General features: G+C 48.1%; 11 protein-coding genes across 11 annotated transcripts; 6 read left to right on the top strand and 5 right to left on the bottom strand.

Moving 5' to 3' along the window:
* Window positions 1-1,045: 1,045 nt before the first annotated feature.
* On the top strand, window positions 1,046-1,909 carry N7466_002300 (RidA family protein; the record flags this gene model as incomplete). Its single annotated transcript, XM_057161698.1, has 3 exons — window positions 1,046-1,268; window positions 1,421-1,725; window positions 1,874-1,909. 3 exons carry the CDS (start codon window positions 1,046-1,048, stop codon window positions 1,907-1,909), a joined length of 564 nt encoding a protein of 187 aa, XP_057024983.1.
* A 527-nt stretch (window positions 1,910-2,436) lies between these two features.
* N7466_002299 (uncharacterized protein) lies at window positions 2,437-2,885 on the bottom strand (the record flags this gene model as incomplete). The annotated part of the gene is made up of 2 exons (XM_057161697.1): window positions 2,437-2,546; window positions 2,657-2,885. The coding sequence occupies 2 exons, from the start codon at window positions 2,883-2,885 to the stop codon at window positions 2,437-2,439; spliced, it is 339 nt and encodes a 112-aa protein (XP_057024982.1).
* Window positions 2,886-3,642: 757 nt separating this feature from the next.
* On the bottom strand, window positions 3,643-7,030 carry N7466_002298 (DNA ligase (ATP) DNL4; the record flags this gene model as incomplete). The annotated part of the gene is made up of 7 exons (XM_057161696.1): window positions 3,643-3,662; window positions 3,736-4,189; window positions 4,248-4,353; window positions 4,406-4,538; window positions 4,589-4,720; window positions 4,782-6,895; window positions 6,954-7,030. The coding sequence occupies 7 exons, from the start codon at window positions 7,028-7,030 to the stop codon at window positions 3,643-3,645; spliced, it is 3,036 nt and encodes a 1,011-aa protein (XP_057024981.1).
* A 231-nt stretch (window positions 7,031-7,261) lies between these two features.
* N7466_002297 (uncharacterized protein) lies at window positions 7,262-10,700 on the bottom strand (the record flags this gene model as incomplete). Its single annotated transcript, XM_057161695.1, has 4 exons — window positions 7,262-8,425; window positions 8,482-8,742; window positions 8,801-10,373; window positions 10,447-10,700. 4 exons carry the CDS (start codon window positions 10,698-10,700, stop codon window positions 7,262-7,264), a joined length of 3,252 nt encoding a protein of 1,083 aa, XP_057024980.1.
* Window positions 10,701-11,337: 637 nt separating this feature from the next.
* Window positions 11,338-12,891, top strand: irs4 (the record flags this gene model as incomplete). The annotated part of the gene is made up of 1 exon (XM_057161694.1): window positions 11,338-12,891. The coding sequence occupies one exon, from the start codon at window positions 11,338-11,340 to the stop codon at window positions 12,889-12,891; it is 1,554 nt and encodes a 517-aa protein (XP_057024979.1).
* A 935-nt stretch (window positions 12,892-13,826) lies between these two features.
* On the top strand, window positions 13,827-16,442 carry N7466_002295 (uncharacterized protein; the record flags this gene model as incomplete). The annotated part of the gene is made up of 8 exons (XM_057161693.1): window positions 13,827-13,930; window positions 13,996-14,041; window positions 14,189-14,336; window positions 14,393-14,597; window positions 14,654-15,263; window positions 15,314-15,382; window positions 15,458-16,352; window positions 16,408-16,442. Coding segments are annotated over 8 exons (2,112 nt in total), but the record flags the coding sequence as incomplete, so codon positions are not given.
* Window positions 16,443-16,996: 554 nt separating this feature from the next.
* N7466_002294 (uncharacterized protein) lies at window positions 16,997-19,655 on the bottom strand (the record flags this gene model as incomplete). Its single annotated transcript, XM_057161692.1, has 4 exons — window positions 16,997-17,405; window positions 17,460-17,539; window positions 17,599-19,461; window positions 19,533-19,655. The coding sequence occupies 4 exons, from the start codon at window positions 19,653-19,655 to the stop codon at window positions 16,997-16,999; spliced, it is 2,475 nt and encodes an 824-aa protein (XP_057024977.1).
* A 543-nt stretch (window positions 19,656-20,198) lies between these two features.
* N7466_002293 (uncharacterized protein) lies at window positions 20,199-20,714 on the top strand (the record flags this gene model as incomplete). The annotated part of the gene is made up of 1 exon (XM_057161691.1): window positions 20,199-20,714. The coding sequence occupies one exon, from the start codon at window positions 20,199-20,201 to the stop codon at window positions 20,712-20,714; it is 516 nt and encodes a 171-aa protein (XP_057024976.1).
* Window positions 20,715-21,242: 528 nt separating this feature from the next.
* spb1 (rRNA methyltransferase spb1) lies at window positions 21,243-23,868 on the top strand (the record flags this gene model as incomplete). Its single annotated transcript, XM_057161690.1, has 4 exons — window positions 21,243-21,260; window positions 21,326-21,475; window positions 21,535-23,245; window positions 23,312-23,868. 4 exons carry the CDS (start codon window positions 21,243-21,245, stop codon window positions 23,866-23,868), a joined length of 2,436 nt encoding a protein of 811 aa, XP_057024975.1.
* Window positions 23,869-24,317: 449 nt separating this feature from the next.
* On the top strand, window positions 24,318-25,916 carry dot1 (histone methyltransferase DOT1; the record flags this gene model as incomplete). Its single annotated transcript, XM_057161689.1, has 2 exons — window positions 24,318-24,868; window positions 24,953-25,916. 2 exons carry the CDS (start codon window positions 24,318-24,320, stop codon window positions 25,914-25,916), a joined length of 1,515 nt encoding a protein of 504 aa, XP_057024974.1.
* Window positions 25,917-26,243: 327 nt separating this feature from the next.
* Window positions 26,244-27,012, bottom strand: N7466_002290 (ATG16 family protein; the record flags this gene model as incomplete). The annotated part of the gene is made up of 3 exons (XM_057161688.1): window positions 26,244-26,402; window positions 26,478-26,839; window positions 26,928-27,012. 3 exons carry the CDS (start codon window positions 27,010-27,012, stop codon window positions 26,244-26,246), a joined length of 606 nt encoding a protein of 201 aa, XP_057024973.1.
* Between the last annotated feature and the right edge of the window lie 158 nt (window positions 27,013-27,170).

Here is a 27,170-nt window from a genome sequence, read left to right as displayed (position 1 = left end):
TTTCTTTCTCTCTTTTTTCTTTCTTATTCATCATACAAGCGTTGGCGTTGGACAGGATTTAAGTGTCCCGGCTGACACGTCTTTTTTTTTCATTTGTGACATACCCCCTTGGATATAAATTCCCTTAGCTATCTTTATCTTTGTCTTCTGCCTTTGTATCAAAAGCAGAAGACCAATCAACTCTATTTTAAACCAAACATTCCTATTCGTTGCTATTTTATTACGGTATTGATGTTGTAAAACAATAAATGAACAGCTAAATGTCGGTGATATCATCCCGACGCCATGAGATCATCAGTGGTCAGCCATTGTTTCCGCATGAGCCCATCATTGCACTTTCCCACATGGTTTTCTTTGTCGATCTGGGGTCAATGTAGTATTCGCTATTCCTTATTTTTCTCAATTCTCCGAGTTTATTGTTCAAAATGTTGTTTTATTTCTTCCACAATGGTTGAATGTTGAGCCCTAGAGGCGTCGGTTCTTTTGTTCATTCGTACTAGTACTCGCTAAGTAGCAGTGACGTGCACATCTACGCCACCTTAACTGATAGATCAGCCTAATCCGCACTAATCCGCATCGAACTGCTGGATTCGACTTGATTCCTGTTTCCCGAGTATGAGCTGTAGATTAAATGAAAATATCTCGAAATTGGAAATCCTGAAGCCGAAGAATCGCATCGTGTCTATGACGAATTACAAGAAAGCCAATAACTCTTTTTCTCTGCTGTTCCTCGGTACGAATCACCTTAAGTTGGTCTAGACAAAAGTATCCCCAGGTCATCAGCTGATCGGAAATCTCCAATATCCACTCTGAACTGAGCTAACGATCCTCCAGATGTCATGTGCACCCGTTGCATGAGTGGATGCTCAATTGCATCTTTATGGAGTAGAGGGGACCAGTTGACACGATCGCCCCCCACCATTGAACCTTCCGAATATTGGCAGATCCTCGCCCCACACACTATGTACACTCCTATCTAGGATAACCATGTCCAGCGGAATGTATATTCCGGCATATACCCCACGTTATAAAATTCGACACGTTGATGGATAAATCTGCAATTGATCACTTTCCAAACATCCCCGAAGGCACCACGCAGCATCAATCTGGTGGCAATACATACATCAAGCCCCGCAACCTTCCAAAGAAACCCGCAATGTCTCATCTCCAATACTTCTCATACAAAGGCCTCGGCGAGAGAAATTGCCAGAAATTCAGATACAGCCAAGCGGTCCGAATTGGCGACCGGATAGAATGCGCAGGTCAAGGTAAGCAGCCCATGGATCAGAACATTTGAACATCGAATCCGAGCACGCTACCTAGTACCTACCAGCGCTCATATGTACGAAGCTGGAACAGGAACAGGTATATCTAAAAACTTGTCAGGGAATGTTACTAACAAGATCTTATATCTCCATAGGCGGCTGGGACCGTGAAACAGGCGAGTTCTACAAGGAAATCAATGCCCAGATCGACCAAGCATTCGCCAATGTCGAACATAACCTCCAAGATGCCGGCGGCGAGGGCTGGAACCAGGTTTTTCGGGTCAACTCATATCATGTGCCTATCAATGATGAGGCTTTGGCGGCTATGGTCAGAAACTTTGAGAAGTATATGCCTGGGCATCAGCCCATTTGGACTTGTGTTGGGGTTAGTCGTCTTGGGGAGGATGATATGCGGGTTGAGATTGAAGTGGTGGCGCATGTGCCTAATTCCAATGAGGTGGTACACACTACATAATGGATACGTTAGAGAACATACATATCATTGTATATAATAGGTAAATTTAGAACTGGGCCCAGGAGCCTATTTATGTAGGTTCGTATCTTTGGTCTTTGTTTGGTCCGCGTGGACTTTTGAACAACGCATATAGGGTCAGCCGCTGGCCCCCATGGGCGGAAAGGCCTAACATCTATTGGATAGGACTCTGACTATTTTCGACAGGTGCATACATGTATTCAATGTTGGGTGCCCAGGCTCCAGGTGGCTACGCATCTTCACCTTCTAGCTTGACCCTGCACCTCCAGTTGTCAAGTATTAAGCGCCGATATTGGCTGGCTTTACATATATGAAGATTTATGGCCTATCCCAGACTTATTTTCTCTATGATTTCCCAATTTTGAGCTCATCTCTAACATTTGAAGTATTCCTTCAAATCCACTATTGTATCTTATCCATAGTATATCTAAATCTTTTATCTAAATGGCGTGGTTCCCAGTCGGCCGCAACGACTCTCCTGGTTGGCGACTTGATGTAGTCAGTCTTCTAGCAGTCCTCGGAGACTCCTTAATGGCCGACCACTTCCAACCCGTAACAGCCTCCAGACTATGTTTACTTCCACGCCTCATCCCCGCCCCCCAGTCATTCCTCAGATCCACCCGAGCATCAAGACTGCCCAACATCACCGGCATAGTCTGCGGCGTGCACTCAGGCACCTTAGTCCACGAAATCAACTATTTCGCCGACATCTTGCACTCCGTCGAAGAATGCACCGCCTTCCAAGTCGTCGTCTACCGCGTCACCTGGGCCCAGAAAAGCCGCACCCGCTGGTCCTCGACGACCCGATCAGCAAAAACAAATGATGCGTCCAAGCCAACAGAAAAGAGTCAACAACCCGTACAACCCGAAGCCCTGATCCCTACTCGCATGTTCTCACCTGTCAATGTTCTCACGGTGGCATTCTGCTTCCTCACGCTGGGGGCCCTTATCTGGGCAATCTTGCTCGCAAACGGAGCAGCAGTGATTGCGCTTATAGCCATGTCCTCTGCGTCGAGTTTGATGGGGATCGCGTCGCACTGGAGACCGCGGCTAGCTACGCGGCCATCAGAGGCCGCCGTTCCGGACGGAGACGTCGTGATCCGAAGACAGGGCGGTGTCTTCATCATTATTAAGTGCTCGGAAGAGGTTACCCGGGAATTGTATACGGGACCAGAAGAGTGTCGCTACTTGGTTGATGATCGGCTGTCCAGAGTCGCTGCGGGTGTTGGGATGCTTCTCGTCATTGTTTCGGTGCTACTTCTGGGAAATTGCAACTGGGTCATGCAGAGCGTTATCGCGACTATATATGTTATTCTCAATGCGCTCTACTGGGTGGCTTCTTTGCTTCCGCGGAAATGGATTTGGGATTTATCTCGGTATCATTGCGAGCTCGTGACGCCTGATCATTTGGCTGATAGCGGGAGGGTTGGGGATGATGGGCAGCCTCCGAGCTATACGCGGAGCTTGTGGTATGCTATTCAGGCTACGGGGGCGGTAGACTGGATCACTGTTAGTGGGGCGGCTCCGAAGACAGATTCGTGGGCTGAGTGGTTGCGACTGGCGCAAGTTAATTGTCGGGATCGGACATGGAATGCTGTGGCGGAGAAGGATAGATTGATGAAGGATGCCCGCTTGCAAACAAGTTTGTCGGAGAAGAAGGTTCAGAAGAAAGAAGTGTCGGTCGGGGAAATTCTCCTTCAAGAGTCTGTTTAACAATGATAACAATACAATCACAATTGTTCTGATATTGGTAGCCTTCAGCGGTCAAATCCACACGAAGCGTCCAAAGACATAGGAGTGTTTTCACATGATTGCCATCCAAGGCTACCCAAACAGAAAATAAGATAAGAATACTGGGATTTTGGCATAACATTAGGTCATTTCTCATCTAGGGACATTAAACCCTATGCCATCAAACAGTTAGAGAGCCCAAATATGTTTGAAAAAGGGACAACGCAGGGGGAAATTGTGGCTTACTCTCTTCATCCAGCAGGGTTCCATTTTCCCAGCTCTCTTCAAGCCAAGTTACGGTGACAAGATAAGGCATCTTTTCCCCTGGTCGTGCAGCTAAATTCTCTCGCAAGGAAGAGATCTCTTTGGAAGACAAGGTCTCTGGATTCACAATGACATGAGTTATATCCGAGCTTTCTACCGACGTGGCGGTACTTGCTCCTCCGAAGAGCGCGGTATTGCATGCAAGTTGTAGACGGATGTCATTTGCTGCTGCACCGATGTCGGTTTCGTTATTATGGGTGCCGTTTTCTTTATGACCATTGACAAAGAAGAAAAATGTAAAACGGCGGAAGAGCCAGCCACAAGGTGCCGTGTATCCGGAGTCGATCTTATGCTGTATGAGATTCTCTATTTTCTTTGAGGTGCGAGAATCTAGAGTGTTCCTTCTCTGCTCGTCCTTTTCCATGTTGTTCAAGATCTAGTTTATGAGGTTAGCGTACTAGTAGACTCTGGAACAAGAGTGGATCAAATCAGACCTCTTTGAGTTCTTCAACATTTGTGTCACGAGCATAGCTGTCTGAGTACTGATCGACATTGATTTTAATCTCATGATCTCGGTCTTCCATTATGAAGAACATGTGTCTAAATCGTTGGTCAGCTCCTATATATCTATTTATATATTAATTGGAGATACCTTGGCTCAAATGGAAGCAGAAAGTCAGGCAGTCCTGCATCCTTTTCGTTTTGCTTGATACAATCCGTCACCCAGGAGGGTTTAACAAGATTTATATCGCCATGCTTTTGTAGCGATGCCACTTTCACCGTCCCTGATAAAGGTTAGCAAAGCCGATAATTTTTCTTCGAGGGATAAGCTTACTTCGCTCGGCAATACAAATCATGTCTGCCGCGGCAGTGTGGGTTTGGAATACTTTGCCGCCATTAGCTTTGATAAGCTGCTCCAGTTCACCTTTGGACATCTTTGTCGGTTTGCTAGCATCGGTCATGACAACTGGTTCAATGTTAAAAAAAATAAAAATTCAGAAAGAGGACACAGTATTTCCAATGCTCACAGAAGTTAAGCTGATCAAATATTTGGCCCGATGGACCAGCGTATTTGACGTTCTCTTTTTCATCGTAGCCTGCAATTTGCAAAGGCTTCTTCGCTGTCCTTTTCACGCGCTTCTGCTTTCGAGAATTGTCCACTTGAAACTCTTTTTCTCGTTGCTCCTTCTCAACATTTGACTTCAGGTCCAGAAACTCCTGTACGGATAGCGAGGTCTTCCAGTTCTTGTCCTTGCGTACTTTCTTGAATCGGGGGAAACGGAGCGTCAATCCCATCCGAAATTCGTCACTCACGCATATAGAAGACGCCTTGACGCACAACACGATCGATTCAGATGGTCTTATCCACATGTCTGGCTTTTCATATTGAGCGTCTCCACCAGCCAGCTCTATGATCTGGGTAGGCGGCTTTTTCGAGTCCCATTTCTGCCATTTTCCATCTGTGTGGTGGCGAACTTCTTGGTAGTCAGCGGCAGTAAACCCACCTCCAACTTTACAGAAAGACCAAAACTTCTGAGGAATTACTCCCTGAGATGAACTATTGTCGTCGACCCGTAAACCACACAAGAAGCTGGCGAGGTTGCCTCCACGGTGGCCCTGACCGTAGTAACCTCCTATGACCACTACGTCAAGAGATTCGCCGAACTCAGTCATGTACTCGGGCTTAACTTTCATCCAGTCGTCATGACGCTCATTTAAGCGGTATTGCGCTCGTGGATTCTTCAGGACCAGACCTTCCGATGCCTGCGCGACAACGCGCCGCAGAGACGTCTCAATTTCAGCGGCTGTGGTCGCTTCCTCGTAAGGAAGAATCTCGAATCGTCGATGGACAGGTTGGATGGTCTTCTGCAGTGCGGCTCGACGGTCACGGAGGGTGTATTTAGTCAAATCACGCCCGTTAAGATGCAGGATATCAAACACTCGAAATAGAGGCCGAGGTCCATTCGAAAATGGATTGCGCTGTTCTGCCAGAGCCGCCGTCTTCAGGGTTCCGAATGGGATCATAGCATCTTGCTCTGGATCCCAGGTAATCATCTCACCATCCAAAATCAAGCTTTGAACTCCATCCACAAACGCGTCTTTTAGATGCCTTGTCAGTGCTCCATTCTCGTCATAGAGTCCATTGCCATAGAGATAGGTGTATTCTTTGGCTTTGCGGGACCAGAAGGCAAATTTGCGACCACCTTGAATGGATTCATCAGGAGCCATATGAAGTTGCAGTCTTTCACCGTCCATCTTCTCCTCAATCCAGAATACAGGGTCTTCCTCTGTCGGACGCATTCTGGAAATCATCTTATCGAATGAATGCATTTGGAATTGAGCCAGTTGAGGTTGGAAGCACTGCATCAGTCCAATCCCACGGTCTTCTGCATCAAGTCGAATATTGGGATCATGAAGCTCCCAACAAACACGCCGTAAGCTACTAGAAATGCTGTAGAGACTCTCGGCGTCCGGGTGCCACACGTTAAAGAACGTGCGTTCAGTGGCACCGACCTTCATCTGGCGAAGAATGATTCGAATGAGCCATGTGAGTTCATCGGGGTTCATACGTCGATAAAACTCAGCCAGTATATGCGATTGTTCCTCCTCCTTTGAAGCTGCAGAAAGCTGATCGAGCTTCTCATTGACTTCTTCGATGGACATATCACCCGGCTCGGTTCGCATAGGCCGCTTGGAAAGAACGTCATGACAGCGACCGGCAAAGTCGCCCGCCATACGGGTTGCGGCAGATTGACCGGGCAGCTTCCAGTTGAGTAGGTTGTAACCATCTTCCGATTCTTTAGTGATCTTCATGATCTTCACAAGCATTTTGCCAATGACCTTCTCCTTGATCCCATACATTGGACGGTCCCTGTCCTTGTCAGGTAAAATTAACCGGAAGGCCGGGTAAATGTCGTCGCCCACTTCTTTGCGCCATCGTGAGATAAATCGGGCGATGACATCGTGTCGGAGTTCAAATGGATTCAAGCTATTTTTGTTCCCTGATTTGGATCCAGCTTTCCTCTGAGCTAGCTTTGACACGGCTGGCTTCTTCTTGATTTGACCAAGGGCATCAAAGAGGTTCAGGTAAAGCTCGTTAAATGGAAGTGTTGGGGAGCGGTTATGCGGGCGGTTTGGGTATCTATTTTCTAGAAGTTAGTACTGGTGACAATATCGCTCATGGGTCACGTAGTTTTTACTTTTCATCCAAGTCTTCGTCCAGATTTGGAGCAGGATTAGGCATAATCTCATCGTAATCCATAGTGATATGAAACATTGAAAGAGAAAAGAGAAGGAAAGACAAGAGTTTCCAGGTGCTTTTAGCTTAGCTCTAGGCAGCGATAGCGATAAGATAAGAGCCATGTGACATCACTCCATAAATATTAGCTGTATAGTGAAGTTTACTTTGTTTACAAGACTAATGTACATTTCATAGGGTATATTTTAAAAAACAAAACAAAACAGAAGTAGAAAGAAAAACAACCATTTGAAACTGTTGACTGAGATATTAGCGAGGATCCGCATTCCCATTGCGGCTATGTTCCGCATCTGGGTTTCGGACCACCATATCAGCCAGGCGGCTTAGAATGGCAATGAAGCTCTTAGAGCTACCCCATGCTGTCAAATTAGATAATATTTCAGAGCCAATTTGAAGTACTCGCTCTGGGCCTTCGGGCGCACAAATGTCTCCTACGCCTGTGATATTGCCTCTCATCGAGTGACCCTCTCGCACAAAAAGCTGGACCAGCTCATCATCACACGGTCGATCTAGATGAATGAAACTCGGTTCCTGCGACGGTGGCCCTCGGGACCCTTGTGAATGGGGGCTGGACTCCATTGGACCATGCGCGTAACAGGATCCGTACGCCCATAGTGTCAACACGGCGATGAACACAGCTGCCGGCTCATGGAATGCATTGGTGGAGTATCGTCGCACGTGCCAAAGAGTCACTCCGGCGTGAATTATTGATAGACGAGCTTTGTACTGATCATGACGTATCCAACGCCATATGTATTGCCATTCTATGGCTTGAGTTCGCCTACTCCATCGTAGGTTGTTGGATGCCAGTGAGGTAGCTAGCGAGCGTATCTCTCGAAATGGTGCTAGTAATACAAGGCGTGCGGAATGAAGGTGGAGAACAGTGGGATGCTCTAACCCAGCAGCTTTGGCGATAGTGCTGTTAGCAGTCCAGTGAAGAATGTCAAGGCAGTCACAGGCGCTGTTGCGCCATTTAGAATATGATGGGATCCCTGGAAGCCAGACAGAGCCTATTGGAATGGCAGTCTCACGAGACTGCTTTTTGGCGGTCGGGTTCCAGAAAGAAAGAGGTCGGCGGAAATAATCACCCACTTCCCACATGCGGTGATAAAGAGCATGTATAAGAAGAATATGACTAAATTCTCCAATCCCAGACACCAACCTCTTTTCAATGTAAAGTATATGTACCGCATCATACAAGGACTCATTGACTGTATAAGGAGAGTTTCGTGATGATGTTTGAGAGTGACCTGGTGAATGGAAATCATTGGTTGGATTTTCCCATAGCTGTTTCCACGCCTCCGCAGATTTAGCGTGCCAAAGCGTCTCATGCGCGGGCAACGGAGCTTGTCCGTCGTCCAGGGATAGGAGTGGGCGATCGTCAAAGTAATAGGCAATTGTACAGTCCAGAAGCTTAGTTGGTAAGTCAGTCGTTTTTCAATAATTGTTAGCAATTGACAGGTGCATACCCAAATACAGTAACCGGTTCGTCTTCGAACTTCATCTTGGACCCAGTTTATCCATTTAGCATCATCGGAAGAGCCTTGGAAGTTGCTCGATTTTGACATCCCCAATAGTTTTTCACGGTTCATAAGAGTCACAAGATCTTTGAAGGAGCTTAATGCGGAGGCTTTGGCTCGCTCGCTTCCACTGTGGAGAAGGCCAATGCAGTTGAGCAACATTACTTGGATTAGATCAAGGGAGTCCTGACCAGGATGGTAACGTTCTTTCTGCCAAATTATAATTGTAAGTCAGTCTACTCGTAAGGCTTGAGTGATCAGATTTTACCTCAACATGAAGAGCGTGCCGAATCAGCTCATGGAAAGCAGCTGTATGCTGATCTGCCATGGGGCTGCTTGAACTGTGACAGCCAATTGCCACAAGAGCAAGGGTCAAAAGCCAATAGCACTGATTAGGGTTGAAAGATGGAAGGTGTAGCATAGGATATACTGCTTGAAATGAATCGAAATAGCAGATAAGGTACCGAGTGCAATCTTCAGCCGACGGGAAATTGTCAGACTCGAACATTTCGAAAAATGGATTCTCGCTCCGGCAAAGCAGAATAAAATTGCGGTATATTTCGTTATAGGTCGTCGATTCGATTGGTCGAACGGAGTAAATTATTTCATCGGAAATGCTTTCCATGTTGACTTCATGTGCCGTGGGGAAGTCAAAACGACGTGAGTTTGTCCCGTAAAGAGACTCCCTGGTAGAATTCACCTCGGCAGATGAAGTTGACCAATTTGCCTGTCGCTTTCTGTATTTTGGAAGTCGCGCGCCACCACCATCTACATAGTAGTCTGCGGAGCGTTTTGTTGAATCTACTGATTCAGAATGGGGAGATGCCTCGCTAGGAACATGAGATGGCCGGCGTTTTGGGGATCCCAAGTCAGTGCCAAGAGAGAGATGTCCAGACGGGGTTTGAGAGATATTTTCATGGACGGAGGTACTAATTTGATCAGCGTGGACGATTGGTGGGTGCCATGCCATGTGAGGTATGTAACTGTCTGGAAGAGTTGGTTGAGAGAATTGCGAAGGGGCCCTAGAGGTTTGATTCTGGTCACCAGCTGTGGGCCCAGCAAAGAGCTCGTTAGGAAGCCAATTGATGGTAGATAGCATAGACTGATCGAAGAATGAGGGGTCAAAATCCAGGTTAATCTCCGGGTTCTCGGTCATGTCCATATCAATATCGGCCCCCGAGTTCGGTATACCAGGCTGTGTATTCCTCATTTCATGGCCAATGCCAGCTGCTGTCTCAACAGAAAATATCTTGGGAACATCGGGATTTGACGTTCCATGATATTCTCCATTTTGATACGCCGATAATGGCAAGGGCCCTGTAGATGATGAAGGGTTGGACGGTGGCAAATAAAGTCTGGGATCTGGGGGCCCTGATACTGAGCCTCTTCCATCTGACGGTGTGTTCTCCGCAAGAGTGTTGATCGTATTTTGGAATGGGACAATCGAGGGCTTCGATGCTATCTGCGGATCATTCAAACCATTCACCGAAAATTGCGCGAGCTGGTAAGACGTCGCTTGTTCCACCTGAACAGTCGAATTATTCCTTTGGGCTCGAGCAGGACGGGTAGGAGACTGGGGCTCCGATTCATGCGCTCCTGATCCAGAGGGTCCCCGTGCTCCATTTCTGGCCCTTGCTTTTGAACGTCTCTCGGTTGGGTACTGGCATTCAAGTGTTCGCGTTTCACATCGTCCACATGGCATACCACCACTGCATCTGACTCTGGCTGTCGCACAACTGAAGCACGCGCGGAAGGTTTTGACGGTAATGCGATGTGTACGGTCTTTGCTTCCGTCAGTTCCTGGGTTATGGTGACTCAATTCGTGACGGTGAAGGGTATCTCTATATTTATGTATCGCATGAGTCCATTGTTTCTATTTCTCCTCTCCGGTTGTGGTATGATGTGAGCACCTACGTTCGAGAGAAGTGCCGACCGCATTGAGCGCATTCAAATGGCTTTTCCTTGGTATGACTGCGCAAATGGCGTTTCAGATGTTCCGGTCGACGAAATTTGCTGCTGCAAACTGAACATTGCACCTGGCCCGGGTTCTGCATGGGTTGTTCAGCTTGTTCCCCACTTGATGCATGCGCATCGTCCACATCGCCGTCCACGTCCATGTCTGTATCCATAGCCTCATCCGGGGTCGCATTGCCGTTGTCCGACTGCATGGCGCCTGCAGTAGATGTAAGAGGATGCAGCTCCAGAGTAGTTCATACCATGCTGCAGGGAAACCCCAGGATCATGCCAGATCCCAAAAATGAGGGGGGGGGGAGGAAACCGGGTGAACATCTAAAACTGAGCCACATGCGGAGAAGCGGAGAAAAGCGCTATAACTTAACGCGATTGGTGTTGACATTTTAAACGAACTTCGGTTAATTTGACCAGGCTGAAATCTGGGGTTCAACAGTTTAGTTTAGTATTAGTACAATATGGGTTATGATCTACGAGATTTTGATCATGGAGGAATAGTAGAGACTCCACATGGAGTTTGAAATGCACCTGGTTGTCCAGCATGTATTCACGAGAACTGAATCAATCTTGTTGAAATTCTCCAGATCATTGGGATAATCTACTTCTCCTTTAGCCCCTGGTCCAATATACGCCGTATCCCGTCGCGTGGCAGTAAAAAGCGCACGGTCGCAATAAATCGAGAAAAGTGGGCCGTCAGCGTCATATTGTTTTTGTGTTTCTTTTCCCACTGCAGTGCAACATGCAACTTTGAGAGGAAGGCTAGAAACGAACAGATCCGTGACTAAGAAAAAAAAAAAAAAGAAAGAAAACGAGAAAGACTCCGTGGTCGTTTCCATGAACGGCGAGATCGCCGCGAACCCACGGGTGGCAGCCCCGGCTTTCCGAAAGAATGACTCGGCGCGATTAGGTGCAGCGATCGCCTTTCAACAATCTCGTCCACCATCCAATGTGAACGCCCAATCCTCTGCTGCTGCTGCGGCCGTCTTCGCCAGTCGTACGAATCGGCATGCGGAGACTTCTACAGAGATGGATTCCGAGTCAGGCCCCGAATTTGGTTCCGTGAAGGACAAGATTGGAAGGTTTGCTGGCAGTAACTCGCTCGCTCCACCAACCACTTCCAGTACTCAAGGACGACCACGAACTCCCTCGATATCGAGATCGCCAATCCCAAAATCCCCAGCCCGAAGTCCCGGTCCAGAACAACTGGCAGCACATGCGGCAGCTCGTCTAGCGGCGGAAAGGTCCCCAGCGCGAAAACTGGAGCCGACCGTCGATGCTGCCCGACTCGGTGCCATGCGTAGTGCGAGCAGAGCACAATCTCAACAACCCCCACCGCGATCCCCAGGGAATCGCCAAGAGCTACGCTCCCCTCTCCCAATTCGACCGGATCCCCATAGAATGCTCGATGATGACCTCTCAAGCTTCGACGGAGAACCCGGCAATGGACCGCCTCTGTCCACTCGATCCCCATCAATTCGATCCCGTGCTGGCAGTGTTCGTAGCCAGGCAACAAGTCCATACCCCTCCACCTCTCGAATATCTCTAGTACTACCGGATGAAGTGGCATCAAAAGGTCCCCCACTACCCCCGCGGTCATCAGCTTCTTCGCAGGCTTCATTACGCAAACCGATGCTTGCCCCGAGCTCATTACGAGCGACACCGAGCATGGCATCAATCTCAGCTTTATCACACAATAGCAGCTCTAGTGCGCTGAGTGAATCAGGCATGAACGAGGAAGCTCTCTCCAATGCCATTGTCGCCTCCTCCCTTGCATCCGCCCGTGCATCCCCTATGCCCAAGGCTCCACCTCCACCTCCACGCCGACGAAGGGCTCGGTCCATTCTTCAATTAACACATTCCCCAATGAGTGATCTATCAAGAACTCCGAGTCCACCGAAAGGCATGCCGATGACTTTGCGCGGTATTCCGAAAGACTCCGACTCCAATCGACGACATAAAGTGAACCTACTCCACAAACACCCACATAAGCATAATGAAGGGGATCGGAAACGATGGCGGCAAGAAGTGACTGAAAAGGAGCGCAAACGGTATGAAGGTGTTTGGGCCTCCAATAAGGGGCTGCTCATTCCATCCAATCTCAAGCTGAGTGGGACCGAGAGATGGCCTCCACCTTCGGAGATGGTGTTGAACCTTGTGGTGCGGGAGATCTGGTCCCGCAGCCGTCTGCCATCCACGGTGTTGGAACAGGTGTGGAGCCTCGTGGATAGTCAAAACATCGGACTTTTGACCAAAGAAGAATTCGTGGTTGGAATGTGGTTGATTGATCAGTCATTAAAGGGTCATAAATTACCAGTTCATATTCCAGATAGTATCTGGGATAGTGTACGGTATGTGACGGGCATCAAGCTCTCGTCCATTGGAAAATAAATGATTAAAACATTCATGTATTTAGATCTTTGTGTTGGGGGGGGTTTTTTGGTTTTTTTTTTTTTTATAAAAGTGCAGGTTGCGCAGGAACGCGACTTGCACCAAAATATGATATTGAAAATATTTAAAATATTTAAACTATGCAAAATATCAACTTTGCACATGTGGAAGGGATCTGGAGGTGTAGAAGAATTGGTTTATTGAAGACACTATAATTGATATAACCCTTCCTCCAATGTTCCCCCTTGGATTTCACCGCCAACCTTGGAAGAGAGTTTGAATGAGATATTACACATATCCAGAATGCCTACATAGTTACACCAAAAGTACTCATGACAAATCTCGATCTCCATTGATCTGATCGCTTTTTCAAATCCTGAAGTGACGATGATACATTGTTTTCATCTCCAAATCGGGGTTCCCCACCGTCATGTGACCCCGAGTTCAGACACCGGAACAAGTTGTGCACGCCACTTACGATCACCAATAGTATCTCGTGTTTCAGGGGGGAGGGAAGAAATGCCAGATTGATTTCCATGGATTCTTCGAGTCCGTCATGCTCACTTTCATTCTCAATCTCTCCCAATCGTCAACATACGAGGGTGAGTTCTGATCGTGACAAATTGTGGACAAGGGTACCCTCAAGCAAATCCCGAATCTCCACGGCTCGGGATTTGGATCCAACAAGATCAAGCAATCAGCGCTCCCGCTTCTATATCACAGGAAGCACTTCTTCATCCGTCAAGATTTCCACTACAATAATGCGCAATTTGGTCCGCACGACGTTTTAAAAACCTTGGGAGTGTGAAGAGCAAACCCCGGGGTTTTAGAACGCCAGACCCCGAGAGCTAGTAAAGCAAGAAAGTGTGTGAAAGAACAACCAGGGCGGGGATTGCGGAGTATCGCCCCATGACATCCCGGCCGTGTGATTCGCCATGGTCGACACTTTTGAAAATGAGAGCGGGCTTGTGTCGACGGCGCTTCGGCCGATTCGCAAGAAGTTCGCCAAACCGCCCGTCAAGGTAGCTTGTTTGCCTTGGTGCGTTACGCCTTACGCCCCGGTCCCCCGGCCGATGCACAGATTTTGCTAACCCCGGACTCCAGCCGCGCTTCGCGAACCCGATGCGGTGGGCAAGAGCCGTGTTCCAATGTAGGTTTGTGTCTACTTGAAGAAAAATTCCAGAATGACTCGTCGCTATTTCCCTAGCGGGTTTTTTATTTGTATAAATATTTATTTGCATGCATGAACCTCGGGTCCGACCGCACTTCACATGTATACTAATAGTGCCCGTCTTAGTGTCTCAGCAAAGGCAGAAAATGTTCTTATCTACCCAGCAAACGGGGTGGGCCTCGTACGAAGAAGCAAAGAACCTCACCGTCGCCCGAGGACGAACTCCAACAGGATGAGACTCAGTATGCCGCGCTCTCTACGGAGTTTGAGGAGAGTATGTTTATTTGATTTCCAATCGCATGATTTGCCGTGATATTAATAGATCTCCAGCACCAGAGATGTTTACCCAAATCGATGTCCTCTCTTTGCCGGGTGCGGGTTTACGCCATCTAGACTTCCCTCACCAGGTGTCTTCCATGTTCCAGGGTTACTATGCCGGCGAAACGGATCCTTCACATGGCCCCCTGGAACTGATGCCGTCGCCATTGACTGGTGCCCAAAGTTATGTACGAACTTACGGAAGTGAACCCGAAATGTGCGTCCATTCTGCCTCCAAGGCGCGCAAAGAAAGATTTCTGATCCGTTACACAGCTTAAACGCCTATTATGATTTCATACATAGCTATTTCCCTATCCTCCCACCGCGGGTGGCACCTCAATGTCGAGACCGCCCTCTTCAATGTCAGGTCTCTTGCTCTGACCCATCTTCGGAACCTCTGATGATGTACCGGCCGCGGTCTCCTCTGAGTCTTGCTATTTCAGCAGTGCTGGCATTGATTCCGCACCCTCATGATCCTGATCCCACTTCTCCTGCATCCATATTTCAGCGCAGAACATACGCCCATACGTTCGCGCAGTTGGCCAGCTCGGTCATTGACGCGGAATGTGATCTTGATCTGTCATCAACTGACCCCGGGCAGGCTTTATCGACTCCACGACCTTCAGTCAACCGAGAAAGGCTTCATCCTCGGACCCCAGAGGATTTAGAAACCCTTCTGGCTTTACTAATCCTTTCGGTCTATGAGTATTCCCAGCGCGGAAACCTGTTAAAGATGAGATATCGGGCCAGTCAGGCATTGGCTCTAGCCTTAGACAAGTCACTCCATGACTATATGGATGATAATGAATTCTCCGAAGCACGTCGGAGAGCGTGGTGGATGACATATTATTGTGTTATACAAGGCTCCATCGTGAGCACAACTGTGAGTCCAGGCAGGTCACCTCAAGCTAGTCGTTACTGATCCTGGAACAGCCTCCTACTATTGTCATTAATGACCCTCAATTTACAACCCCATACCCAAGATTCTCTTCAGATGCCGAGGTATGCTTTTGAAACTTGGAGCCCTGTCATCCCAAGGGTACTGTCTGGAAATGTCAGTAATTAACAATTTTCCAGGGTTGGTCCATTTTGATACAAGCACAACAAGTGTTAGTATCGGCGACTCAGTTCATTTCTGACCTAAACAAGTCACTGGCATCGCAGTCAGGTCTTCACTACATGTTTGAACGAATGCAACAACTCGATTCTTGGACAAATTCTGTACTCGCACAAACTGACGTCCTTCCAATCACATCCCATGAGTCAGATTTCGGCGATTTTCGTGAAACAATCACTGCACAAAGTATACGAACAATGTCCAGGATCAAGCTTTCCAGTGCGCAAATTAAAACCCATCGATTCCGCGCCTTCTCAGATATCCCAATCTTCGTCAAACGACACTGCGATCTAACAGCCGCTAATGCAACCAACACAAACCAAGTCCTCACTCCTAAATCTTCAGGCTCGGGAATCAACAATGTCTCTTGTTCCTGCAGCAATTTGGAACAATTTCAGCGAGCTGCATCGGCCGAATACATGACCCCGTCAGACTCATCTACCTCATCAGACATCCATCCTTACATACCGCAGTACCCACAATACCCTTTCGCACCGGGGTTCCCCTACAGTACACAGCACTCCACCAAGATCTGTCTCCGCGCTGCCCTGGTAATCTCACAAATGTTTGAATCTCTACCGTACCCGCAACCACTCCACGAAGAACATCACCAAGGCCATTCTCTCCCACGCACCATGCCATCTTTTGCATGTTGCCTGATGCAGAGTAGTTACGCGATGTTCATGGTATTCTACAAAGCTCGCGTAGCAAACCAGATGTCCCCCGATGTGGAGACCGAACTAGTGAGCGACTCAACTGATAGGTTGATCGAGGAGCTTCGGCGAGGCTTGGAACGAATTATCGAGGCAGTTTCCAATTATTCGTTGGCTTTTGAAGCTTTGGATGGAATGAGAGGTAAGGCTTTTTTGTCATGTCCAATTCCGCATTCTTATGACTAACATTGGCCAAGATGAAATTCAAGGTGCATATCAAACGGCGTTCCCGGGTATTTAACTGCTTTCTTTCGCTCTTTCCAGCGATACACAGTACACAACGTTTCATCAGCGATTCTTCAATTCTTGCATTCTGCAATTCAGTTCCCCGCTATTTCTCTCTACTTTCCTCATAGCGAGAAGCATAATGTACCATGTTTCAACAGGTGTTTCCAATGAGTCTTTTTCAGGTACATACCTCATTCATGGTAAATGTGTCTATGCACATTAGTATCAACTTATCTCAGAACTTTATAATGGCAACGCACACGAATGGCAAAATATTGTTCTGTATGCACATGTAATATGATTTGATCCATATCTACTAGTATGTATGTTCACTTATGTATGTAGACATCTGGAAGCAAACCCCTTGGAAAGCAGTTCAATGTTGACTGCATGTGAGCTTCAATGTTACCTACATACATAGGTTCGATAGTATGTACCTGGTATTTGTGCAACCTTTGGACACTGTGTATTTCCTCTAATCAATATATCAATCGCTAAAAACGCTAGTTCAACATAAAAGTAGCCCACGAGACCCGTTGACGGGTTGAGTATTTGAAGCTACAGTTTTGACCGAATGCCCTCTAACCTGAATTTGACATCCTTCAAAACCTTGCTTGATGGCTTCCAATCGTCAAACTGACGTAGAAGCTCCATCGTCTCCTCTTGTAGCTCACGGCGCACATGCTCTTCCTCAAGAAGACCGCGCATTGCGAAGGGGAGTATGTAGGGGTTCGAAGCTGTAGAAGGGTTGGATCGTTTGATCTTCAATGTGGCATCCGGTGTCGTTGAAGTTTCCAGTGCAAACTGGATAGCCATATAGTATACGGCTTCGTCATCGTATAATCGGGAATGGCCATCACCGGTATACAGACTCCCAGCCAGTGGGGTGCTGAGTTCGCGGATTAAACCATGGTCTGGAATACCAAGATTTCGGAGTTTCAAGGCGAAGCCAACAAGGTGAGAGACACTGTTTAGGTTAGTATTTTATATGATGATAATTTTCCGTTGCGATATTCCTTACAAGCTTGGTGCGTGCACTCTACCGTCCACGAAAACAGAGCGATAGATGTATGGGTGGGCAATCGGAGAAAATAGCGAAGACTGCAATTAAGTATCAGTGCGAGTTCGAAGGTGAGTGGCCTCAGATATGGGTAACATACCTCTAGCGAGACGAGTTGATCGTCAATGCTCCCAACATAAGAGATTCGAACGCCAAAGTCAAGTGCACATCTTAATGCAGATTCATAGTCCTTGGACACTTTGCTGGAAGGCAGCTCAAAGTCGAACAACTCCCCGGCGGATCCACTTATCCATCTAGACCGATAAGAGGAAAAGGGACCCATATTGACACCAGCCATGGCACATATGCCTACCCGTGAGGCGTTGACACAGCCAAAAGATATCAGCTTTGCGACTAACATAATTGAGACCGGTACACCTTGACTGTGACATGCGACCAGAATGAAATCTGCCTTGCGAATTTCCTCCATCCAGTTCAAAAGCAACTTCCACAGCAAGTCTACTCGCTCGGTTATGCGACCTTCCCCTTCTAATGCAATTTTTTCAACTTCACATGAGTATCCATGGTCTGCTGTCCATTTCCGAATGGATTCTGCGGCCATGCTGGAGAATCGAATGGATGTTCCTGTAGGTTGTCCAAGCACGCTTCGAATTAGGGGAGCAGGGAAATATCCATGAACGCCTATAGCCAGTGCGCGTTTAATTCGAGGTGGTTCTTTAACACGGGATACATGGTTGTGCTCGGGACCTTTGCTGTAGTGTAGAAATCGGCCAAGGGATTGAAACAAAGAGGGTGATTCTTCCAAGTGGTATGTGTCTTCGAAACGGGGTAGCACTTGATTTGGCAGAATGTTTTGTAGTTGCTTGGAGGCAGTAGAATCGGTAGGTCGAGGCTCTGTATGTGGCGTGAATGTAGATGTCGCCTCGATGGTAGATAGAGCCCCATCCTTCAAATAACCATCAACAGGCGGTTTGACTTTCAGGCTGCCCTTCTTTGTGATATTCACATTGGCTTCGGGGTCTGGCTCGAGTCTTGTTGATCTAGATGCGGTATCGGGTGCTATTGATGCCTCGACTGCCTCAACTTCCTGTGGCTGTCCTGGCGTCACATCTTTCGGTGGATCTTTCGACCAAAATGACCATCCTGAAGGTTTAGCGGGTGGCTCTTCTTCCTGTTGTTCTGCAGAGTCCTTGTGTGACATATCCGCGTCCTTGCTAGTTGGCGGGTCTGATTTGGTGGGAGGCAGATCGTCCGTTTCTACTGCTGCTTGATCTTCTTGCTTAGTTGCCGAAGAGCCGTACCACATTTGCAACCAAGAGCGTTTCTGTGCAGTTGAAGCGGTCTCGGGAGTAGCTTCTGCCTGGGAAGGCCCTTCGTCCTGTTTTTGTACCGATTGTTGCTGTCCTTCTTCGGGAAGTTGTGCTGTACTTGTTTCGATATCGGCTTTATTTGTCATCTGGGCACTGTCGGTTGAGCTCTGGATTTGATCTGTTGATTCGGATCCGTTCACGGTATCTTGCTGTGCGGGCGCTGTTGGGTAAATCCACGAGAACCATCCACCAGGTTGCTCAGCTGCATGTCCTGCATGTAAAGTGTTGGAATCCGGACTGGTATCAAGATTCGACTGTTGTCCTTCGGCTGCTTTCTCCTGGGGTCTAACTGGAGTATCGGAAGATGATTCTTTATCTGTTGCCGGTACCCCTGTTGCAGGAGTATCCTCAAGGCTGTCTAGAGCTGTTGTAGAAGCCGATCCATCTGAAGCAATATTGACTTTTGTTGTAGTCACGCCAGCAGGAAGCGAACGGGTAGATGCACCGGCTTTTTTGATGAGCTGAATGGAAGGCGCTCGATTTCGTTTGGGAGAGTCAAAGAGGGAGGTCGAGTGTTCCGCGAGACTGCAGGCGACGTTTTGAGCGACCGAGATGCTCTCACGGGCAACCTCGGTAACTGGAGCCGCCTTGGACACTCGCGAGGCAGTCGACCAGGACCCGGGATACCAACTCTGAGGCAGCGATAGCGCACTGTTAGGTGGGCAAGAAGAAAGCCATTATTACTTCAAGAGATCAGACTCACTGCGTGTCCTGAAGGCTGGGAGTTCGAGCGGTCTCGCCCGTCATTCCTCGGCGATGCGGGGGACGGTGAGGCCGCGCCAGAAGGGCTGGGCTTCGCCCGTTTGCGCGATCCCTTGGGCGTCATGAAGGTAGAGATACTATCATCAGGTAATGTCAGGACGAACAGAACACGAGCTCTTTCTTTCAAGGTTCAAGCTAGTATAACAAGCGCCACGAACCAGGATAACTGATATCACGTCACATGTTGGGCTCATGGGTGCCTGGTTTTGATGCCTGTTACCTCAGGCCATATATTTGTGCCTTACAACGCCTAGATCTAGACCGCCCATAAGGCCGCTCTTCAAGCGACCAACGACCAGCAAAGATTTTTCCGTTCCTAGCTAAATTTAATATTATAGAATTTGATGCACCAAAGAACCTTGGAATACTGTTTCCGAGCACCATATCGGATCCATATCGGGAAATGCTCCAAAGTTGGAAGACGTAACAGGACTAGTAGCCTTTCGCCCTTTCCCATCATAGTACATACCGAGTCTAGACTACTACTATACTCTCAACAATGAGTTACAACTTGCTACATAGCATACATCCCTTTCCTCCAAACATTCACCACCCTACTCTACTCTATCCTCGCTATCTCTAGCTCTTCTTTTACTTCTCCCCAAGCATGTCTTCACCGAAGACAGCAAAAACGGCCGACGTCCGTGATTTCGTCTTCAAAGATGAGAGTCCCAGACGGATTGTCATAAAGGTCCACAGCAAGGATTTAGGCATGACAGAAGGAGCTCCAGGCAGGTGGGCTCTCAGAGATGTTACCGATCTCGTCAATGCAATTTTTCCGGGATGGGAAACCGACTACAGAATCAGTCTCCTTGCCCTAGACGTGAGGAGTATTTACTCATTTGTCATTATTGATGTGAACAACCATGGTCAAGATATTCTCATGGTTCATAGATTCCATGCAGTCATCCCGGTTTATGTTATGAGACCATATGGAAGCTGGGGAACCTGGAAGTTGATCGGGATGCCTACTGAGGATAAGCATGTTGCCGATGAACTAGAGAGCCTGTATCGGGCAAATGGTTATATGGTGAAGCCTTCTCATGACAATTATGGACCGCGTCGTTTTGCTGCTGAGCTTCGGTCTCGTGATGGTATCGTGGTTTTTGAAGAAACATTTTGAAAAATTGCGTTTTGCTGCCAATGTGGTGTAATGTTATACTAGTTAATAGTTCTGCAGCGTCCTGGGCGACCACATGATCAAGTTCACAATTCGAGGCTCTTTCAGGGCCCATTTGCAATCGACAATTTGTGGAGCTCGCCTATGACTTGTAGGTCCAGTAAGGGACTTTAAATCTTCTTCATACACCAAAATGCCTCAAAATAATTAGTAGGCATTTTTATGTTTGGTTTTCAGCTACTCTACTTAGTACTAGTATACTTACTTCATAACTGGTATCCACTTATTTTTAGGCACGATTAAGGCATCTTCAGGCATTAATATTGTCGCATTTATCTGCCAGCGTATCCAGGCACCAAAAGTTCAACCCAAGGTTTATGTCAAAGGCGGTGAGTGATAAGTTCGACTTTTTTTTTTTCTCCGCCGGTGGACTGGGGAACAAAGTATACGACCTGCGTCGTTTTTTCTTTGTCTCTTCTACTTTGCATTCAGGGCAGTTAGGTCTTAGAAAAGACCGCCCATTGCCTCAAAATGGCTATCCAGAAAAAGGTTTGTCTCTCTCTTTTTCTCTCTACTCATTCCTTGAACAGTGATGTTGACTAGTATGTTTCAAGCACGGAAAAGGTCGTTTGGATAAATGGTACCGCCTGGCGAAGGAGAAGGGCTACAGATCTCGAGCTGCGTTCAAACTGGTACAACTGAACAAGAAGTATGGATTTTTGGAGAAAAGTAAGGTCTTGATCGATCTTTGCGCTGCGCCTGGTGTAAGTACCCACTTCCGAGGATCCTTCATCGATGGCTTCATATCTAACAATTGCCAAAGGGTTGGTGTCAAGTTGCCGCAGAATGCATGCCCGCTCAGAGTCTTATCGTCGGTGTCGATCTCGCCCCTATCAAGTCGATTCCTCGAGTCATCAGTTTCCAGAGCGATATCACCACCGATAAATGTCGTGCTACAATTCGATCCCATCTCAAAACTTGGAAAGCAGACACCGTTCTTCACGACGGTGCGCCCAATGTCGGAACAGCTTGGGTACAGGATGCTTTCTCCCAGGCCGAGCTGGTGCTGGAGTCATTGAAACTGGCTACAGACTTTTTGATCGAAGGCGGAACCTTTGTCACCAAGGTTTTCCGATCCAAGGATTACAACCCTCTTCTGTGGGTGTTCAAGCAGCTGTTCACATCTGTCGAAGCAACCAAGCCCCCGTCATCTCGTAATGTCTCCGCCGAAATTTTCGTTGTCTGCCGCGGATTCAAGGCCCCCAAGCGCATCGATCCCAAATTCCTCGACCCTAGACATGTCTTCGCAGAACTTTCCGACCCCACCCCGAACAACGAGGCCAAGGTTTTCAACCCCGAAAAGAAGAAGCGCAGACGTGAAGGTTATGAAGAGGGCGACTACACCCAGTTTAAGGAGATCCCAGTGACCGACTTTATCAACACTATGGATCCTATCGCCATTCTAGGTTCCTACAACAAACTCAGCTTTGACGAGCCAGAGGGTGGAGATGTTGCCATGACCACTGTAAACAGACTGGAGGAGACTACAGAAGAGATCAGAAAATGCTGTGCGGATTTGAAGGTTCTCGGAAAGAAGGAATTCCGTAACCTGCTCAAGTGGCGCTTGAAGCTTCGCGAAAAGTTTGGATTGGTCGTCAAGAAAAGTTCGCAAGGAGTGGATGGTGAGGCAGAAGAGGTCGCAGAGGTCGCCCCCATGGACGAAGAACTGGCTATCCAGGAAGAGTTGCAACGCATGCGAACTAAGGAGTCTACGCGTGACAAGAAAGAGAGGCGCAAGGAGAATGAAAAGAAGCGGAAGGAGATTGTCCGCCTTCAGATGCACATGACCACTCCCATGGAGATTGGTATGGAACAACATTCACTTGGAGGTGCAGCTCCAGACTCCACATTTACTCTTCGGCGTGTGGACAAGGCCGGTGCCAGAGATGCCGTTGTTAACTCCCGTGATATCCCCGTTGAAAGTGAGAGTGAAGATGAGTCTTCGGAAGATGAAGAAAGTGACGATGACGGTGATATCCTTGAAAGAGACCTCGACTCGATGTACGACCAATACCAAGAGCGCTTGGAAGATAAGGATTCGAAACTGCGCGCCAAGAAGGCACGTAAGGCTTACGAAACCAACGAATGGGACGGATTCTCCGAGGACAACAAAAGCGATGCCTCCGATAACGAACAAGAGGAAGAGGAAGATGAAGATGAAGATGAATCCTACGATGCTGTTCCCAAGGACGCAGCCGCTCAGGCGACTCATATCTCAAATAATGCCGCTCTCTTCTTCGACCAGGATATTTTCCAGGGTCTAGAAGAAGATGAGGAGGAGGAGGAGGAAGAAGACGAGGAGGATGAAGACCAAGATATGGAGGATGATGAAGAAAGCGATACCGAAGAAGAGATCCCTGCGCCCAAGAAAAAGAGCAAGAAAGAACCCAAGAAGAAGCAAACTTCAGAGTGGGTTGACTCAGACGATGAGCCTTACCAGTTTGACGAACCTCGGAAAGCCAACGGCCAGCTGGGTATGTTCCCTTTCTTCGTGTATTATATGATTTTGTGAAGTTCGCCCGCTAACATCAAGACTACAGACATTGATATTATTACTGCTGAGGCCATGGCTTTGGCTCACCAGATGGCCACCGGTGAGAGAAAGTCCACTGATATTGCTGACGATGGTTTCAACCGTCTTTCATTCCGTGATGTGGACGGTCTCCCTGAATGGTTCCTTGACGATGAGGGCAAGCACAGCAAGACCCAACGACCGATCACCAAGGCTGCTGCGGCTGCTATCAAGGAGAAGTTGCGTGCTATCAACGCCCGTCCCATCAAGAAGGTGATGGAAGCCAAGGGTCGCAAGAAGTTCAAGGCTGCTCAGAAACTCGAGAAGCTGCGCAAGAAGTCCGCTCTTCTGGCCGATGACGAGGCTCTTAGTGAGCGCGACAAGGCGCAGTCGATTTCCAAGCTGATGAGCAAGGCCGGCAAGAAGAAGCCCAAGCAGCAGGTCAAGTTGGTTGTGGCTCGGGGTAACAACCGTGGTATTTCTGGTCGTCCCAAGGGTGTCAAGGGCAAGTACAAGATTGTGGATGCCCGTATGAAGAAGGATATTCGGGCGGAAAAGCGACTGGCGAAGAAGAAGAAGGCGTAAATAATTTGTTCATAGTGCATATCATCAAACGTGGAAGGGTTATCCACGATACCCGAGTCTTTTTTTTTTTTTTAGATAAATTCAATAATATTGATTTGTAGTATATACTAAGTTCCCACTAAGGTAAAAGCCCTCGTGCATTCCAGCTCGAGTCATCGCAAAGGTACACTAAACGTGGATCAAAACGTGGGTTAAGCGTAGTAAACGCCAAGACCCGATTCCCGCGGCGGTGGTTTCCCCGAGTGGCGCTTATGCTTATCGATTACTTTCTGCCTCAAGTTAACTTTCTCTTCTCATCCTTCAAACCTCCCTCGGGATATTCCGAGTGGACTTGACTTTATATTTAAAACGCTTCTTGCCGTTCCTCATGTTTTATCAGTGCATGCATTAGACATTTGTTGCATTTTCCTTTACTGTCCATAAGTACACTCTGACCTGCATCCCACCTGATGGGCTTTTTCGACCACCTCCAAAAAGGAGGGGGGGCCTTTACCCTACAGCCGCAGAAAACTCAAGTCCGCAAAGTCGTTCAGACACGACCAGCAGCGAAAGCAAAATCTGCCACTCAAACCCCCACAAACGGCTCACCTCGCGTCCCATCATCATCGGAGCGGAGCCGCAAGGTGCCCGCGGTCAAAGTTCGATCAGTCTCGAGTGACCCAGACGCCCATCCCTCTAAACGACTCAACACCCCATCACGCTCTCGAAAACGCCCAACCCCCGAACAACGGCTGTCGAGTGATGACGATGTCAGCGATAGCGATACATCCTTCGAGGTGCGCAAGCGTGCGCGGACCAGTGCTAGTGCGGAACCAGATCCCGAGAGGCGGATTCGCTCGGTGAAGGCATTTTCGGAGGATGGAGCGCGTCCATTCAAGATGTGTCATGCCACCGATATCACCTCAGGCCAGAAGGCTGGGAAATTTAAGCCGGCGTTTGGGGTCGAAGGCAAGCCTGCTGAGATTCGCTTGCAGTACCCGAGTGCTTCGCAGAAAGAAAGGTAAGACTCTAGGACTATTTCCTATTGGGAGTTTTTTCATGGTTTGAGGAGAGACTAATAGGTTTCTTCTTTTTTTCTTTACAGATTCGACTGCGTGGTACCTCGCGATAATGACGAATTCCGACCGATTGACGATATCGTTCAGGTCATCGAGACCGTCGCCGATAACTATATACCCGAAGAAGAAGCGGCGGAGTTCAACGATGAAACTACTGGAATCAAACGGCGATTACGCAGAGCTATTGCTGTGACCTCGGAAGCTCAATTCCGGGAGGCTGTCGGCGATTACAACAAGGCGATTGAACGCTTAAGAATGAACGGCAGCCTTGCAAAGCATTTGAATGCAACTCAGCGCATTGGTTTGCCCTGGGTAGAGCGGATCCTAACTCAAACTTATTCGCGCACTGTTTCTCCTCGAGTGGAGTCTCTTCGCCAATATGAAAATGGCACTGATAATGTGTATGGCGAGCTTCTCCCCCGCTTCATCAGTAACATCTTCAAAGAGACCAAGTTAAAGTCGGGTCAGGTCTTTGTCGACTTGGGATCCGGTGTCGGTAACGTCGTCCTTCAGGCGGCGCTTGAGATTGGCTGTGAGAGCTGGGGTTGTGAGATGATGAACAACGCCTGTGATTTGGCAGAATTGCAGCAATCCGAGTTCAAGGCTCGTTGTCGACTTTGGGGCATCGCACCAGGCAAGACTCATCTTGTCCGGGGCGATTTCTTGGAACAGGAAAGTATTGTCAACGTCTTGAAGCGTGCCGATGTGATTCTCATCAACAACCAAGCATTCACACCGCAACTCAACAATGAGCTTATTAATCACTTCCTTGATATGAAGGAAGGTTGCAAGATTGTCTCACTAAAATCTTTTGTCCCTGCCGGCCACAAGATTCAGTCTCGAAACCTGAACTCTCCAATCAACCTCCTCAGAGTCCAGCAGAAGAACTACTGGTCCAACAGTGTGAGCTGGACCGATGTGGGTGGCACATACTTCATTGCCACCAAGGACAGTTCTCGACTCAAGGCCTTTGCGGACGGCACTTTATGAAAAGAAATCATACGAAAAAAAAATAAGCATGAACAGCTGCTTTCACGACTTTCCTATCTCCCAAGAGATTGATAGGCTCTGATTGTTTGAATATGTATAAATTGTGATTGGTTTGGGTCCTGTACATTACTATCTTCTGTTTCTTGAACATGTCTCCTATGTGTATGATACCATTTTTTGACTTGTATATAAAGGAAGTCCGATTGATCCAATTCATCTTATGTAGTAAGGGGTATCTTCTTGTTAAATGGCCACGGGGAGATCTATGCGTTGCCATCCAACTTTTAAAGACATATGGGTTGGCCACATGCACTGAATACTAGTATGCTATGAAAACTTGGAGGCATCATTCATAGCGTCTGCCTCTTGGCCCATTCTCGCCATCCAACGATCAACGAGTTCCTGGTTTTCATGCTGAAGCTTATTGGACTTTTGGTCAGCCATATTCAGTTGGAGATTTAATGTCGCCATCTCATCTTGGAAATCCTGTCATATTTGGTTAATAACATGCGCCGAAGCTTCAAGCTGTTAGGCCTTGGTCATCAACAAGTGGCTCCTTACCTCGAGCAACTTTGCTTTACCCCGCAGCTCCTCGTCCCTGTCTTTGAGTCGCGAACTCAGATGTAGTCTCTCGCTCTCTAATGAGTTGATTCGGCGAGCATCCTGGCTGTTTCTCTTGCGAAGTTTTTCAACTTCCGTAGTCACTCGATTAAATTTGTCTTGCAATTCTGATCGAAAACGCTGTGCCTCTGACAAATCTGCGCGAGCAGTATCCAATAACTCGGCTGGAGAGAGGCCGGGTGCACCCGAAGATGCACTGCGATGACTCTCTCTGGGGGCTGACGAATTTTGGTCCACTGCAGGACTGGCAGCTGTGGCTATTGGGGACTTAAGTGTGGCGGTGCGATCAGCGAGGCGAGTATCTAAGACCGAAGGCTGCATATTAGTAGATGTATAGGGACCAGTAGGTACAGCTTCACTGAAAGCACGAGAAGCACGAGAAGCACGAACAGGCATCGTAGAGGGCGACGTTGGCCTTCTCTCTCTGATCCCGAACAGCCAACGCAGCCAAATACTCCTCTCTCCAGTGGGCCATCCGCCGCGGGGAAGCGATCGACGATTGAGGAATGTGTTTTGGGTGCGATGATGTCGGGGGTTGCTATCTGTTATCGGGATTGCTACTGCCCCCCTCGACCGCCCGGCCTCGTGTATCAGCGGATCCCGCTGCAACCCAACTCCAACTCTCCAACTACT

Source organism: Penicillium verhagenii (genome assembly GCF_028828195.1).
Source record: "Penicillium verhagenii strain IBT 33310 chromosome Unknown utg000003l_segment0_segment0, whole genome shotgun sequence".
Lineage (NCBI taxonomy): Eukaryota > Fungi > Ascomycota > Eurotiomycetes > Eurotiales > Aspergillaceae > Penicillium > Penicillium verhagenii.
This window is presented reverse-complemented; position numbering and strand designations above follow the sequence as displayed.